This window comes from Zophobas morio, unplaced genomic scaffold (genome assembly GCF_036711695.1).
Source record: "Zophobas morio isolate AGI-343-1 ecotype UQ-CSIRO unplaced genomic scaffold, CSIRO_AGI_Zmor_V1 ptg000349l, whole genome shotgun sequence".
In the NCBI taxonomy this organism is placed as follows: Eukaryota; Metazoa; Arthropoda; class Insecta; order Coleoptera; family Tenebrionidae; genus Zophobas; species Zophobas morio.
Genome location: NW_026972453.1, coordinates 36,518 through 51,666, shown reverse-complemented (window position 1 = coordinate 51,666; position 15,149 = coordinate 36,518). Strand labels below are relative to the sequence as shown.

The 15,149-nt window shown below is 33.8% G+C and overlaps 1 protein-coding gene across 1 annotated transcript; it reads right to left on the bottom strand.

Annotated features, from left to right (window-relative positions):
• Positions 1-238: 238 nt before the first annotated feature.
• Positions 239-2,633, bottom strand: LOC135120145 (uncharacterized). Its single transcript, XM_064044469.1, has 6 exons — positions 2,557-2,633; positions 2,252-2,371; positions 1,861-1,992; positions 1,750-1,803; positions 766-1,053; positions 239-352 (listed from the first exon to the last, which is right to left on the bottom strand). The coding sequence occupies exons 1-6, from the start codon at positions 2,597-2,599 to the stop codon at positions 246-248; spliced, it is 744 nt and encodes a 247-aa protein (XP_063900539.1). The 5' UTR covers positions 2,600-2,633; the 3' UTR covers positions 239-245.
• Positions 2,634-15,149: the final 12,516 nt, after the last annotated feature.

The window sequence follows — 15,149 nt, the reverse complement described above, 5'->3', positions numbered from 1 at the left end:
GATATCATAAAAACTAAAGAAAGGGAATTTATTTATTTTTGGAACTAAATTAAAAACAACCATTTTTTGCCAGTAACGCTCCTATGCTTTGAGAAGTAAACATAAATATATTCTGAGCCCTAAAACATAATTTCTATAATAAAGCTTAAAATATAATAATAATAAAATATAGTTAAACTTATAAATAAAATTTTATTCTTTAGCGATATAGTGCAAAATGTGGCATAATTATTGCGCCGCTAATATTAAATTTTCGTTTGTTTATATTTTTCGACGGATAACGGATGAACCATTTCCAAATGCTTTAAAAAACACGTGCTTTTTTGACGAATTGTGTTACACACGCTGATCTCTACGATTAAAAATCAAAATTAAATTTTTTTTTTTTTCAAAACTCTTAACAAAATAAATATATATTATTAATTTCTTAAAATTATTAAAAAACTCAAGAGTTTCTAAATAATGTAGAGTTTTAAGGTAAAAAGAAGTCACGTTGCTAAGTTTTTTAAAAAATTAATTATTAATACCGCCAGAAATAATAATTTTTTTTAACAGTCTCCATACCAAAAAGACAGTTGGCAGAACGAAATTAACTAAGATCGCCTTAAAGCTAATTTTATAAACCTTTCAACTTTCAAAAAATTTAATACGGAATTTTCGCTCTACCTTGTTTTAAAATTAAACTCTACATTTAAAAAAAAAATTAAATATAAAAGGTTCTTAAAACTAATTATTTGCAGAAAAGAGCGAATATAAAGTCTTTACCAGGGCAAGCAGAACAAACTGTTGTCGTTTTCCGTGATTTACAAATCGAGCATGTGGTACGTTTTGAACCCGAATAACTTTTATCGCCTTTATTATGAACTTTTTTCATAGGAGTTGTGATTTCTTGCGGAATGTTATCTTCCGGCGGCAAAATTAATTCTTGTTGGGGGAAAATGTTTTTCAGAAGATCTTTGTTACGGTTATGTGCTGGTGAAACTGAATCAGTTAATAGTCTCGTTTGTCTGGAAATGGAAGCGAGGGGGATCTTTTCTTCTTGCGTCTTCAAGCCTTAAAAATTAAATATGTATTAAAAACAAGTTCGAATTTTTAATAAATTAAATATAAAAAATTATTAATTTGTTAGCTAAAAAAATTAAAAAGAAAGTTTAATAAATTCGCGCCATTGTAATAACTTTAAAAACGCTCGATCTAGTTAAGTATAGATTAAATATTTAAACTAAAAAATAATGAAACATACAAAAAATAAGTAAATCATGTATAATGAGTATTTCAATTTTTAATATATACATATTATTCAAAATAAAAACTTCTCTATAAATTAACGTAAACCAACTTAATAAATTATATTTTTATAATATAATTACCAATAAATGAACTTAATAATATACATTGAGATGATATATAGAGTCCACTTCACTAAGAATAAATAAAATTAAAACTTTTTAACTTTCTTTTATAATTAATTTATTGATTTATAATTAAATTAAGAAAAATTAAGAAATTTTATATATTTTTTCATTTTAACCTTTATAAAGATTAATAAAACTTTAATTATTAATTAATTTTCTAAAAAAATTAAAGCTTATAAAAGGTCTTTATAAATAACGTGAACGCTAGAAATAAACAAGCGCGTCAAAGATATTTTGTATAGCCTACTTTATTAAATTTAAAAAATAACCTACATGCAAAAATTCTCAAACTTAATAAAAGGAGACGTTAAATATAAAATAGAAGAAAATATACTAATAAACTCATCAAAAGAAAAGAAGTCAACCAAAAATTTCATTCGACAGTTTCCTATAGAAAAAAAGGTTAACTTAAAACTTAAAATGACTTAAAAGTGTTTAAGTAAACCTTCAAATTCCTTCCCAAAATGTGAAATTAAAAAAATTTCCATAAAATTTTCTAGTTCAAGTTTCTTTCTAAGATCAAGAAATTTCTTAGTTGAAAAAAATTCCACAAACGTTGCGTTTTCCTCGGTTTCACCTGTTTAAGGTTAAAAATTATATCTTTCATCCAACCCAAAATCGAAGCCGCTTTAAAGAATAATAATAATAATATAAATAATGTTTAATGTTGTGGTTCATAATTTTCATTTTTAACATTTAGGTTATTACGCAAAAAAATCCTTCGTGAGCAGGCCCTTTATTTGTTTATATAAATTTTTCAGTATATTTTAGCAGTTTCAAAAAAAAAAATTGTTAAAGTTTTATGAGCCAAAAATGTATAATATTAATAACTTTACCTAAATATATACATTGCTCAGTTTGTAGAAGAACGCTGATTATAGTTTTAGAAACTGCAAGCAGTTCGGACAGGTCGTTGACCAGTTTCGCAACAAATTTTTTTTTTGATATCGTGTCATCTAAAAAAAAAATCTAAATAACTACAAGGCCTTTAAAGTTTTTTAAAAAAATTGTTGAAAGATTGTTATTAAAGGAAATAAAATTTTCAAGTCTCGTGTAGACTTAGCAAAGAAATTTTAAAGTACTATTTTAACAACAGAAGACAACACGTTTTTATAACGAGCCGAGTTTAACTAATAAAAACCCCTGAAGCTGTAAGTGGTTTGTATAAGAAGGCATATCTCCATTATGATAACTTCAACCCGAAACTAGAAGAATGAGGACAGCCAAGCCCCAGTCGTCCCCCGTAAAACACCAGGCATATTTAACCTAGGCTGAGACCAAGCTACGCCAAGGTCAACTTTGTGGTTTTCCAATATTTTGCGACGGCGTAAAACTTGACGTACCCATACATATCTTTTGAATTCATCAAAGACAAATTAAGTTAACAATATTTGTAAAAAAGAAATATTGTCATCTCTATTTAAAAGAAATATTTTATATACTACTAAAAGACCATCGTTTGTTAGTACTGCAACGCAAGTAGAGTATATCTAATGGTACCGCCTCTATATACGAAATACATTCCTTTTACTGGCTTAAAAAAATATTTATTCGTTGTATTACTTAGGACATTGCAATCAACTGAGATTTAAAATTTTAGCACTATTTCCTTAAATATTATAAATATATAATAAAACATTTCTAAAAAATTGCAATTAAACGACAAAAGTGTGGTACCTTGGGTGGAGAATTCTCTTAACTTGATTTTAAGTTTGTCCCCCGCCAATGCGACTTTTCTCAATTTACTTAAGTAATATTATGTTTTAAAAGAGCACTAGTCTCTTTTAAAACCCTATAAATTTTTTAGTGGAGCTCGTACAGATAATAAATTAAAAACCAGAAAATATATTACACATTAAATATTAGTTTCTATCAAAACCGAAGTGTTGTACGTTGCCTGAGGCCTGCCTGGCCATATTAAAAGTTATATTACTTTTATAAATAAATAAGCTGGTTTTTAAGGTGTACGTGGCCGCTCTGCTATTTAAAAAATTTTTTTCTTTGTTTGAGGGACCATAGAAGATTTAGAATATTACTCTATAACGCAACTGTAAGCTAAAACTTTTAGTTACAATGACTTCAATAATAAGTTAAAAATAAACGTGTAGCTAATAAAAGGTAAATTATAAGAGGTGCCTTACGTGAACATATAATATAAGAGCCAGTTTAAATGATTAAATGATAATTATATGCGGAATGCAAGAAGTACTAAGGAAGCTTGAAACTACGTACTCGCCTAAAATAATATCCGTTAGGTAGAGTGCAATATAATTAAACGAAAGAGTTTTGGTTTATTTTTTCCATTATATTTCATTCAGTTGTTATAGTTTTAGTAACACAAGGATAAAAGTCTTTTTGCTCAAACCATGACAAATAAAAATGGTTTTACTTTTTATGGTATCACGTTGACAGTAATGTCTGCACCTTCAAAATTTTTATTATTACTTCATAATTTTCTACCAAGAAGTCCGTCTCGTTTAGAGAGGTTCAAGCTTCATTTTACCTTGCTTTACTGACAATTTTGGACTGACAAGTAATTTTGTGCTTTTATTATTTTTAAAACCGCTCACCAGAATTCCGTCTTTTCTCGAAAAGTATTTATCGTTTAAAAAATATTCCGTATTAGATGAGTATGTTTATTTTGGTAATGCCCTGATGACGAATGATAAGATCTCAAGTATGCCTCCCCTGTTTTAAATACTAACAATTAATAACTGCCTCAGTAGAGATAAGTTATAAAATTTTATAAGCAGTTTTACTAATTACTAGTAGGCATAATGTTACGTTAGGTTTGCACCATCTTTAGTAATAAAAAGATAACATTAATTTGTTTTTCTTTAATTACGCTAATGTGTACTATAATTTAAGAGAACGAGGTTAAATATGTTAAAATATATCTCTCATAGAGGAAAGAATAGATAAAAATTTATTTATTATAAAAATAAAAAAAAAAAATAATAGAAACAGTAGCAATAGACTAGTCAAAAGGTGAAGGCGCAATGAGGGGAATCCTCTATCTATTAAGAGCTTGTCCTAGGTTCAAATAGTAAACCGCCTTTGATATTCCAAATTAGGATTAACCTCTTCTGGAATGGAATCTTTGTCTGAGAAATAATTCCAATATTTAATTTGTATTAGGCCAATGTGCATTATAATTCCATATATGGTAACTATTATGTATTCTGTAAATTAGCCTTAATTGGGTTGTTATTATCTCAAAGTACGCGGCCATCAAAGACGCAAAAGATAGTCGGTCGGTGGGAATAGAGTCCAACGCGGCCTTGAGTATGTGCTTTAATGCTCTTAATCGCCAAGTCGCCACAACAGCTCTTAATCCCGGGTGTAACGAATTTACATATTTAACCTGTTAGAGTGCCCTTATTTAATTATTTCATTGACCAATAAATAAAAGTTAATTTATTTATCAAAATATGTATAGTATTCTCATGTTAGAATGCTTATAAAATCTTCAACTTTTAAACACTATATTATACTCCTAAAGTGGATGTGACAATGAATCTACTAAAATATCTCTAGTCAAAATGTTCAGCGTCGAGGGTACATCTGTAATAAGTGTATTAAAAGGAAGTGGCCCGCACGAGGGAAGGGGCCAGCAGCAATACTCCGGGGGCTAGGGCTTAATACTCAAGGCTACTTAGCGGTTTTCCGCCCCCCAAAGGGAGAGAGCCAGCGCCAAGTATTACCTCCGTTATTCCTCAGTTCAGTTATGCTATTTCCTCGACAGAATTACGGGTACCCTCGGCCCGGTCTGCTACTAACTGCTGGCGGAGAGCTCGTGTATATTTAATATTGTTTGATTTGATCGAGTGGGGCATGTTGTGCTCTTCAGGAAGCTTAAATATTTAAGAGTATATGGATTTATGATAACCTAAATTATTCTTATTTGGTTATTCACGATAAATAGTTCTCGAAAAGTAGTAAACCTGTAAAAGTGACAGTTAACAAAACACAGCAAGCAAGTTGTCCTTGAAGAAGACTTTTTAGAACCTAAGGCTCAATAAAAATAACAAACGCCGACAAAAGGGTAAATAGCTGGACAATAAAAAGGTTAAGAAGAGAACACACTGAAAAAAAAGTCGATCAGAAATTAGAAGTTTCATGGGAAACAAAGAAATAGAACTTAGGAGATCAAAGGTGGCCTTACAACAAGACTGTGGAAAATCTGACTTTCTACTAAACGGTTAATTATGCTGAATACGCGCACATCAAAACGTGCTATTTACAACTACGAAACTTATAAAATCTTTATTGCTTATAATATCGTGTATTAAAAACAATTTGAATATTAAGTTTGATAAATGACTTATTTTGGCGCTTGGTCGAGTCAACAAATTTGGATTACTCTGAGCTCTAGTCCTCCTTCGCTCATCCAGATTTTTAACTGGAGCCACGAATTCACTTACCACTGCAAAGATCACGACTTGCTAACGAAGTTCTCAAATTAAAAAGGATGATGTGCTACTCAACCAGTAGGATTCAAATATTAAATGAGGGCGCTTAGTAAATTACAAAATATATAATACTTGTTTTAGCTAAAATGCTTAATATGTTATTATAGGGTTATAACTAAATAGTATGCCTACCTATCAGAAAAGCTAAATTAGATAGTATTTTATGTATTTAAGGCTGGTATGAGTGATAGCAGAGATTCTGCGGAGTTGTTAGGACTCGACACCTTAGTGGCTGGCACTTCAAGAAAGTAACGCTTAATTTCCATTTTGTTTGTCAATCTATAATTCTGTTCTTACAGGGGCCATAAAAGATCTATTGCTAAAATATGACTTATACTTAGCAAACACAAAAAAATTGCGCTCTACTTATTATGGATGTAATACCTATAATCATAACTTTTCAAAGGATTTTAACGTGTTTTTTCCAGTTCTTAAAAGCTTAGCTCCTACAGATTAACTATCATCCCTTTCACATAACACAAAAAGAGAAAAGCAAGATGAAGTTCACTAAATTAACTTGCGACAACACCAAGGGACTGAAGCCTCTAGTCACCATAGTCTAATGGAAACACACACAATTAAATCTAGGAAGCCATGAGTTTGCACGCCAAGTATTCACGCCTTCCCTTTTTTGGGGGCATTGGTTACCCCTTTTAACAATCTCTTGCCAACCGCAGAACCCACTTATATCTGTGATGGTTCTTTACCTTTTATAAATTGATGGTAAGGACACTCTTATACAAATGTCTAAAAAAGACTAAGACTACGCATTTGGTAGCCGAGGTTCTTATCGGCGTTTTCCACAACCTAGAGATTTGTTGAGTGGTATAATGACTTTTCAAAACCAAACTAATTAACTGGAATAAAGCTTCATCCTTAATACATTTTTGCAACCTTGGGAGGAGCACATGTTCTGCGACTTTTCCTAGGCAGATAAGTTAGCTTATGGAGGATAATATTTAGTGTATTGGCTTGGGCTAAGTGTTTAGGTTTAAAAACTAATTCAGTCTGTTTTCATAAAGGAAATAGCTATAACCAAAAAGTTAATTATAGAGCTTTTGCAGGGTACTTAATTGCAGTAAGCATTAGGTTTTTAAGAGTTTTTATCAAAATATAATTGGGACCTACGCTAGCCTCCAAATGGATGATGGGCCTGAAGAGCGGTAAACAAGCGGTTAGGTAAAGTTCTATCTGAGTTTGTGTTCTTCACCTTCAGTACTGGTGTCGTGTATCTTGGAACAAAATTTTAGCAAAGGCGTTAAATTTTCAGTGTAGGTGTAGGCGGCCTCTTCGCTATTCATTATAGGACATTTTTACATTCCTTTTCCTGGTTAAAAACTGTTTTGTCAATTTCCACAACATGTCGGAAATGGTTTTCAATTAAAATTTTTCATTAAGCTTCAAAAGGTTTGTATGTAATCTTTCAACAACAGTACTGATCTTTGAAAAGGCCAAGTTATCACTAGGGATTGCGATACCATATATTGCCTGTTTAACGGCGTCTTTAAATATACCCAAAAGACTTAATAAAGAAGTTTTTGGAGAGAGAAACCATGTCAAACCCAGTTAAACAAGATGATTAGAGAATAACTTTTTCTACTTCTTAGATTATCCAGAAAATCACCTCCAACTTATAGTAAGACTAAATGGACGATAATTCCTAAAGGGTTGCGATGCGGTAACATATTTTTTTTATAAAGCTATAACCAGTACGTACACAAATCCTCGAAGTGATAGTTGTGAAATTGAAAAAAGGGAATAGTTATATGCCGTGCTTTTCCTGCCAATAGTATTGTTGCTTCTGCTGCTTCTAAAACGCTTTATAGTATAGGGCTCCGCTAATTAATAGGGGTGTCAACCTATTACTTCCCCAAGTCTTTTCATCCTGCTTCTTATATGGATACTTAAAAGAAGTTACAATGTTTACAGATTTAGCTTACCTACTTTTAGTCCGTATGCAAAGTTCTCTTATACCTCGCCATTCAAAAAATAGTAAAAAATGAGTGTGACGTTAAAGTAAGGTCAAAAGTAGTCTAAAGGTTTCAGAAGTTCTCTTTATTAAAATTTATGAAAAGATAAAGCAAAAGAATATAGGTAGTAAGTAATAAAAAAGGCAAAAAAAAGGTATGATAATAAATAATATTATAAAGTTTTTTTGGTGTCCCTGTTGCTCGATAGAGTCGTAAAGGAAGACTGAATTTACGAGTCCTCAACAGGATGACAGCGCGCTCATTAGCTTTAAGCGTGTGTTAAAGCAATCTATATATGTATTCTTAAAAAATAATTCTACCTCTAACCCATATTTATAGAGTCCATTACGCCGCCGGCGATAGCGTGTGCCGGTTCAGGTTCCGTGGTCGACCTCATCAGTTAGTAATCGATTGGAGAACTATTTTTATGGAAAAGCCTGGTGGTATTTATACTAAAAACCGGATCTGAAGCACAAATTAAAATTAATTTCGCCAATAAGCAATACCTTTTTTTCCATTATATTAGTTTCTTAAATAATTACCTTATATAGTAATTTTTTGTCATAATAATAAAACTAATTTGAAGAACCACAATTTCGGTATCGCGATTAATGAAATTCTTTTTTATTTATTTGGGAAATTAGTTTTAATTTACTTTTGTAGTATGATCTTTGTTATCTCATCCTATCAAACATTTCTAAAAATTAATTTTTTTTAGGTACCATTCATTTCTTAGATATGGACGTTGGGATTTTTGCGATTTCTAATGGAGTTGGCGAGTCGCCAAATAGGATGTAAGGTACTTCAAATTTAAGCTCGGCTGTTTTGACGAGTGGTTATTATATGTTTATCTTCCAGGCATTTAAAAGTTACTTAATTCCATTTTGGTAGTCTTCAAAGGTTTAGGAGTCTACAATTTCCTCAGGTAAGCGCACTTTATGTGGTAATCTAGTTATTGTAACAGAATCCGTTTAATGCTAATAACATAGTAATCCCATAGCAGACCACTATATGGTGGAGTCATAACAATTGCATTATCCTTAATTGCTTCTTTAGTTACTTAAATACATCCATTTTATTTCGTATATATTGAAAAGGAAAGATAAAGGGGTCACTCACCCAAAGCACGAGAAAGTGCCCCAAGGAGAATTCTACTAGCGTGGTTAGGTTTTATTCAATTTTTTTTTTGCGTTGGCAACGTTCTGATGAACCAAATGTAATAAAAAAAATTTTTTAGCGCAATTGTAAAGTGCAAGCCCTTTAAAATTTCTTCTATCTCATTTCACGGGGAAGAATACTGTTACATTCCTCTCCGTCGTCAAAAGTAACACCGCAAAGGTTTCTTTTGACTTTCCATTAACTTCAAAGTGTCCTTTAACCCTTTGATTTTCATAATGGCCTCTAGTAATGTCAGGTAAAGAATCCTCGTTTCTCTCTTCATTGATCATTTTGTTACTGGAGGACGTTTCAGTCATTCCTCCAGGTCTCAATTCATTGTTAACTAAAAAATCAGCTTCTTCCGTTTGGCTTTCACTGGCGCTGTACGAGGCTTCCGTCGAAAAGTTACTTTCGTGGCCCTCTGTTTCCGTGGTAAGTATTTCTTTAATACTCGAAACTCCTTTGAAGTTTCTGCTGTTAACTAGCCGTCTAGAGGATAAATAATAAATTCTATAAAAGTTTCAACCAGCGTTTGAAGTTGGCCCTAACAAAGTTCCTTTACTGACACGACTGGAGAGTTTACCAGGTTGAAGGTTATAATAGTACACCATAGACGCAAGTACTTTTAACCTATCCAAATTCGGAACTAAGACATAAACTTCTTTCCTAGCAAGTGAAGGCATGTTAAGGAGGTTTGCGACATGGTTCATTACTTCGACCCAAAAATGATTAGCCAGTCTTGCCCCTTCCAGCATTACCTTGGACATAAAGTTCAGTAATTCATTAAATCTTTCTGTAAGGGTATTGTGCGAGGGTGTGTCTGGTGCTGTGTAGGTGGGGTCAATGCACCTTATCTTGCACATATGGATCCAATTCCTTGATGTGAATTCCCCGCCATTATCTCTATGAATCCATGTTACGGCTACCGATTTCCTATAGTTTTATCTCCCATTTTGGCGTAAGCCTCAATCTTTCCTAAAAAGAGAGCCCAAACGAATCGAGTGCGTCTATGCACGATGGTTACAGTTCATTTTAATTCATTAAGCGAAGAAGGGTGTGGGCCATGCAAGACGGCATCTAGTTCTTCGCATGTATTCAAATGTGGATAATCCTGTTTATCTTTCCTTCAGACTTTAATCTTCTGAATATTGATTTCTAAGCAAGAAATGCACCTAAGGTCCTCATGAATGTTGCTGCACTTCGAGTTCGCGCCTTTCAAAATTTTGGAAAGTTTTCTTGAACCCAAATGACCTAAATTCTGTGCCACTCCACCTTAGATTTGGCTAAATTCACAAATCTGTGGCAGTATTATATATTCCGGCGTTCCCTCTTCTAGCAATTGTCTTAGTTTGTGAATCTGGTAATAAATTGGGGTTGGTTAGTAATATCGCTTTTTCTTTGTCAACTATAGTAACTGTTCCAGAATCACAAAATTTCCCAACGCTGATAAGGTTATTAGAGCATTCGGGTATAATTAAAGCTTTTCCGTCTTTAAGATGCCTTCTCCGTAAGATATTATGCTATTTTTTAAGCTTTTAAACGCTTCTTTAGAAGTTTTGAAGTTCTGCACCATCCTTTTGCTTCGAAATATAGGGCAACTGGGACCGAAAGTTAAAGTAGCGTCGGGCATAGGTAATGTGGGGTAATCGCTATTCTAATTGTAGGGCACTAATAAAAAGGACTCGGTTGGTTTTAAATGAACAGTCTCCAGGCGTAGTGCACTTATAACTGTGGTGTGGTAAGTAGTTTTGCATTGTCTTTTGACGTGACCAAATTTCAGCAAGTTTTGTCTTTGAAAAAACGTAGGTCCTCGTTATAGGCCGATTTTCCGGCATCCGCCGCATATATATAAGTATCTTGGTAAACAGCACTATTTAGTTAAGTAGCCAAACGACCACGCTCAAGGCGAACCGAATGGCAAATAAATTTCAGCGCAATCATACACTTAGCATAGAACTCGTTGTTTAGCCAAATTCTATGCTATTTATATAATTGCACTAGCGGCTCCGGAACAGTGCGACAGTGTTGTTTGTCATCACTCATTACTAAAACAGTCCTTTCGTTGCTTTCGGTGGCACTTTCTTGCATAGAACAATAGCTTGAATTAGCAACTTAGCTATCAGCTCCTAATGAATAAAGCTTAAGGTTAATTAGCCCATTCGCTTTAAAAGTTACGAAGCCCATAAGTCAATCATGTAACTACGTTTTTAGTTAACGAACACCAAGGCACCAGGCACACGGCATATTGCTAGTGATAATTTGCACCATAAGGTAGAGGTAATTTGGCATCTGCCAAGGGGCCTAAGCTACAGACACATTTTTACCCTTTTTAATAGTTCTTTCGAACAGTGCGTAACACAGCCAGCGACTCTCTGGAGTGACATAGACCTCTCGACTCAGAGCTCATATCATGAAGGTACCATAGTCACGATTCTTCGGGTTCCTTAGTTAATTAGCCAATTCTGCTACCAACAAGTTTTAGTATAAAATAGTATACTAACCATGATTTGCTAAGAAAATTAATTAACAAACAGAGAACTTTCTGAAACACCGTCGATAACCCCTCGAAATAGTGGAGGGAGATGACCAGATACGAAATATGCCTCCTTGCATGTGTCCTTCCGTCATTTGTATGGCACCCAATCAGCAACCCTAGATCGAAACCATCGGGAAGCCTTAAAGAATAATGCGCATGTAGACTCAATTTTTTATATAGGGCCAAACTTGTTTGAACGCTTTACGACATGAGCCTAGGGACCACAAGCAAAGCACGCGCCCTGGAAGAGTGTATAGTATTGAACGAAAGCCAAAAGATAAAAGATAACGCTTACAACCCAAGGTACCTCAGCCTTAAAGCACCTAATCTTCCCACCAAGAATCCGACCTACCTATTTGAAGCCTAAAAGCTTAACTTTAAGTCATGACCTTTGAAATAGCATAGATCTCTGGGATCAAAGTCCAAAAGCATCACAAACTCCTGCACTGATAAAAATAAGCTGGGCGCAGGAGAGAAAGTGAGCCTCGAAGGAAAGTTAATTAGTTATTATTTCATATGGAGTTTTGCGGAGCTTAATTATTCTAAATCGCTCCAAAAGTATCAAAAGGAGTATCAATATCCAGTAACATAAGGATAGCAAATTGGATAGAGATAAAGTACTCACCGGTAAGTAGTACCATTACATATGCCTCATTTCTTAATAACACACCAAAACCTAAGCCTTCGTAGGAAATTAATTACAACTGACACAGTACTCAACATAACTTCAAAGTAGCCTAACTTAACTTTAGTCGATTAAAGAGTACATGTATCTAATATGCAGATGCAATACTGTAACAGTAGCAGGTAAACTACATCTAAAATTGCCCAAAACCATTAGTAGTAGTAACGAAGCACCTTTTTCCACGTCAAAGTATGTTTCGAGCCTAGCAAGGCACTAGAAATTCAGCAAACATGTAGATACCATGAAAGTAATGTCGTTTACGTGTCACTCATAACAAGAAACCTTGGATAACCATAGCTTTCGTCCGTAACTAATCGCTTCTGTTAAGTTACCTATATTTAAGTTACTCAACCACCCTTTGGACCCGGCTGTGGGCTCGAAATCTTACTTGGGGCTTCCATATTAGGGATTTCAAGGAACCCTTCGTTAAAGGGACAGCTTTTTATTTCTTTTCTTATTTGCATTAATCGAGGCCATTTCTCTGTTTAGTTTCATTATAGCTTTATTAATTTTATTTGTATTCTAACCTAAGTGGATAACTAAAGTAACATGGTAAAATAACAATACAGTTTTAGACATCAGTCTACAGCCAGACGTAATATAGTAGGCATCTTGGTTTATACGTGAGCAAAATCAGCAAAAGCCTGCTTCGAATTGGGTCATGCTAACGGAGATCGAAATGTAATCAACAACGTGCGGTGTGAAATGGGACTGTAAACTTTACCATTAGTTGACGTTGGACTAATGCACTAACACAGTAGTTACTCAAATAGTCGGATAAGATTCTAGTCTACTTCTATGGTTGAGCACAGTATAATACAAAATGATAAAACTTTATGTATAAGCTACGATACTCTTATTATAGTTGTACTTAGTAAAAATACCGTAATCTAGATTGAGGTCCTGAACTCAGTCCTACAAATAAACTTAGTCAATAAAGATGAGAGGACCTTAATTCTTACTTGTTAGGTCTGGGCGGATGAGCATGTTAGTACTTTCTTTCATGCCTTGGTTTTGTTTCTTAGCGGTAGACAAAAGTAGGCCTCCAACATGATCATTAGGAAGTATGTTTTATTCTATTGATCTATCTGACTTTTATCTAGGTGGAACCTTACCTCCTGTTGATATAGTCTTAGTAAGGACCTACAGTTAAAACTTTGGAAGCATCTAAAAATTCTACTTAAACTACCTAATTATTTGTTAGAGTCAAATAACTTTAACTTCAATAGTTGGTTAACTTTAGTCAAGTAGTTAAATAATAACAAGGCTAGTAACTCCCTAAGTCAGTAAGCTTGGTCTAAACTGGTGTGGTAATTCAACCTCGAGAATTAGAGCGAACCACGCTGTATATATCTACATTAGCCAAGTTGTTCAAAATCAGCGTAACAACCTAAATCAGCTATTTGGTGGTATTAATACTAACCTCATTAATGTGATAGAGTTGACTAATAACTAACACGGTTAAACCAAAGAAAACAGTTGCCAGAGAACAATTGCAAGCTACCCAAAAATTGCATGTCTACTCGCTACGTACCAGTTTCCTTTCATTTTCAATCAACGAGCCGGTGTTCTCCCATCATTTAACTTTGCTACCTTAATTTGAGGGGGGCGTTAACTAGTAGTACTAAGGAAATTATCATGCCAAATTACATAAATTTTATTGGTTATAACACTTAATTGAGCTTCCAAAAAAAAGAACTCTTCTCTGTGCTTTCATTTAGCGGGTCCGTCTTTTAGCAAAGTAGTGAATCATTTTTCTCATCAGGTCGCTATTGTAAACTGCCTGAAGCCGTACTGACCTAACGAATCTCGTGGTAGGTCCATCCAGAAACGGAATGCATGTCCAAAGCTACCTAAATGAGGCTAATTTGCTGTTATAGTAAACAAACACTATAAATGACTGAAGTAAAGCAATGAAATCTTCTAATGGAATCGCTAACTCCTAGTGAAATTTGTTTTAACCAGTAATTGCTTAATTCCCTTGTACTGGCTAGTAAAGTCACCATGCGAGGTAACCCTAGTCTAACCTTATGGAAACCTTATCATAAAGATCAAAGGGGAAGTAGTATGTCAATTATAAAATGTTCCCTATAGCGTTACTTACCTTTTTATATTGTACTTAGTTCTAATTAAGCTAGAGTTTAGAGCAATGATTGAAGAATAATTCACTTTACATTGGTTGTAATAGATAAATTTGTTCAAAAAGCCTCTTTCCTTATTATCTTAATTATGGTGCTTACCTGTACGAAGCACCCTTTATGAACTAATCAATGAGCTTCTTCATCCTATTAACACTATTTAAGCAGGTTACCCAGCCACAGAGTGGCGAATTCTCTAACAGAGAATCTTGCTCAACACTATCAAGATCAGAGGATTGCTCCTATCTCGTTTCTCTAACTTAAACTAGTAAAATACCAAACCTAACACTGGCTCACACCAAAGCTCTGACTACTGAAGGTACGTAGCTGGAGTAGAAAGAATACTAGCCAGTACCGCTTATTCTCGTAATTGTAACTGTAACTGTAAAGACCTGATAATAAATAACGAATAAAACCATAGCCATATAGCTACCAATGGTATGAAAGTCTTGTACCGTATCCTGCTACAATTCTACTAAATCATAGTACTAAGTTCCAACTCTAGCATAAATTTAATATTTATAAACATAGCCAGCACGGAAGGTCAAAGAATTAATTAGGTTAAAGTGATACCCAAGTTAAGTGGAAGTGATTTTATTCTAGTACGGGTAACTATAGGGTTTTATCGAGCCATTTACAAATCAAGCGAGTTACTCAAGTAGGACTTATGTTGACTAGAATTGAACTAGTGTCAGACCCTTCCCTCCAACAGCGGATGAAATAAACTACACATCTCCAACACTGTATTTCCATAACGTCAGGGGTGAGACTCCTT

What these genes read in the sequence shown, in the direction of transcription:
- LOC135120145 (XM_064044469.1), bottom strand. Translation starts at nt 2,599, where the DNA reads ATGGAGATATGCCTTCTTATACAAACCACTTACAGCTTCAGGG. An exon ending in AACCACTTACAGCTTCAGGG is followed by an intron (nt 2,372 to 2,556) that starts GTTTTTATTAGT and finishes TTTTTTTTTTAG; the next exon opens with ATGACACGATATCAAAAAAA. An exon ending in TTTTGGGAAGGAATTTGAAG is followed by an intron (nt 1,804 to 1,860) that starts GTTTACTTAAAC and finishes TTTTTTCTATAG; the next exon opens with GAAACTGTCGAATGAAATTT.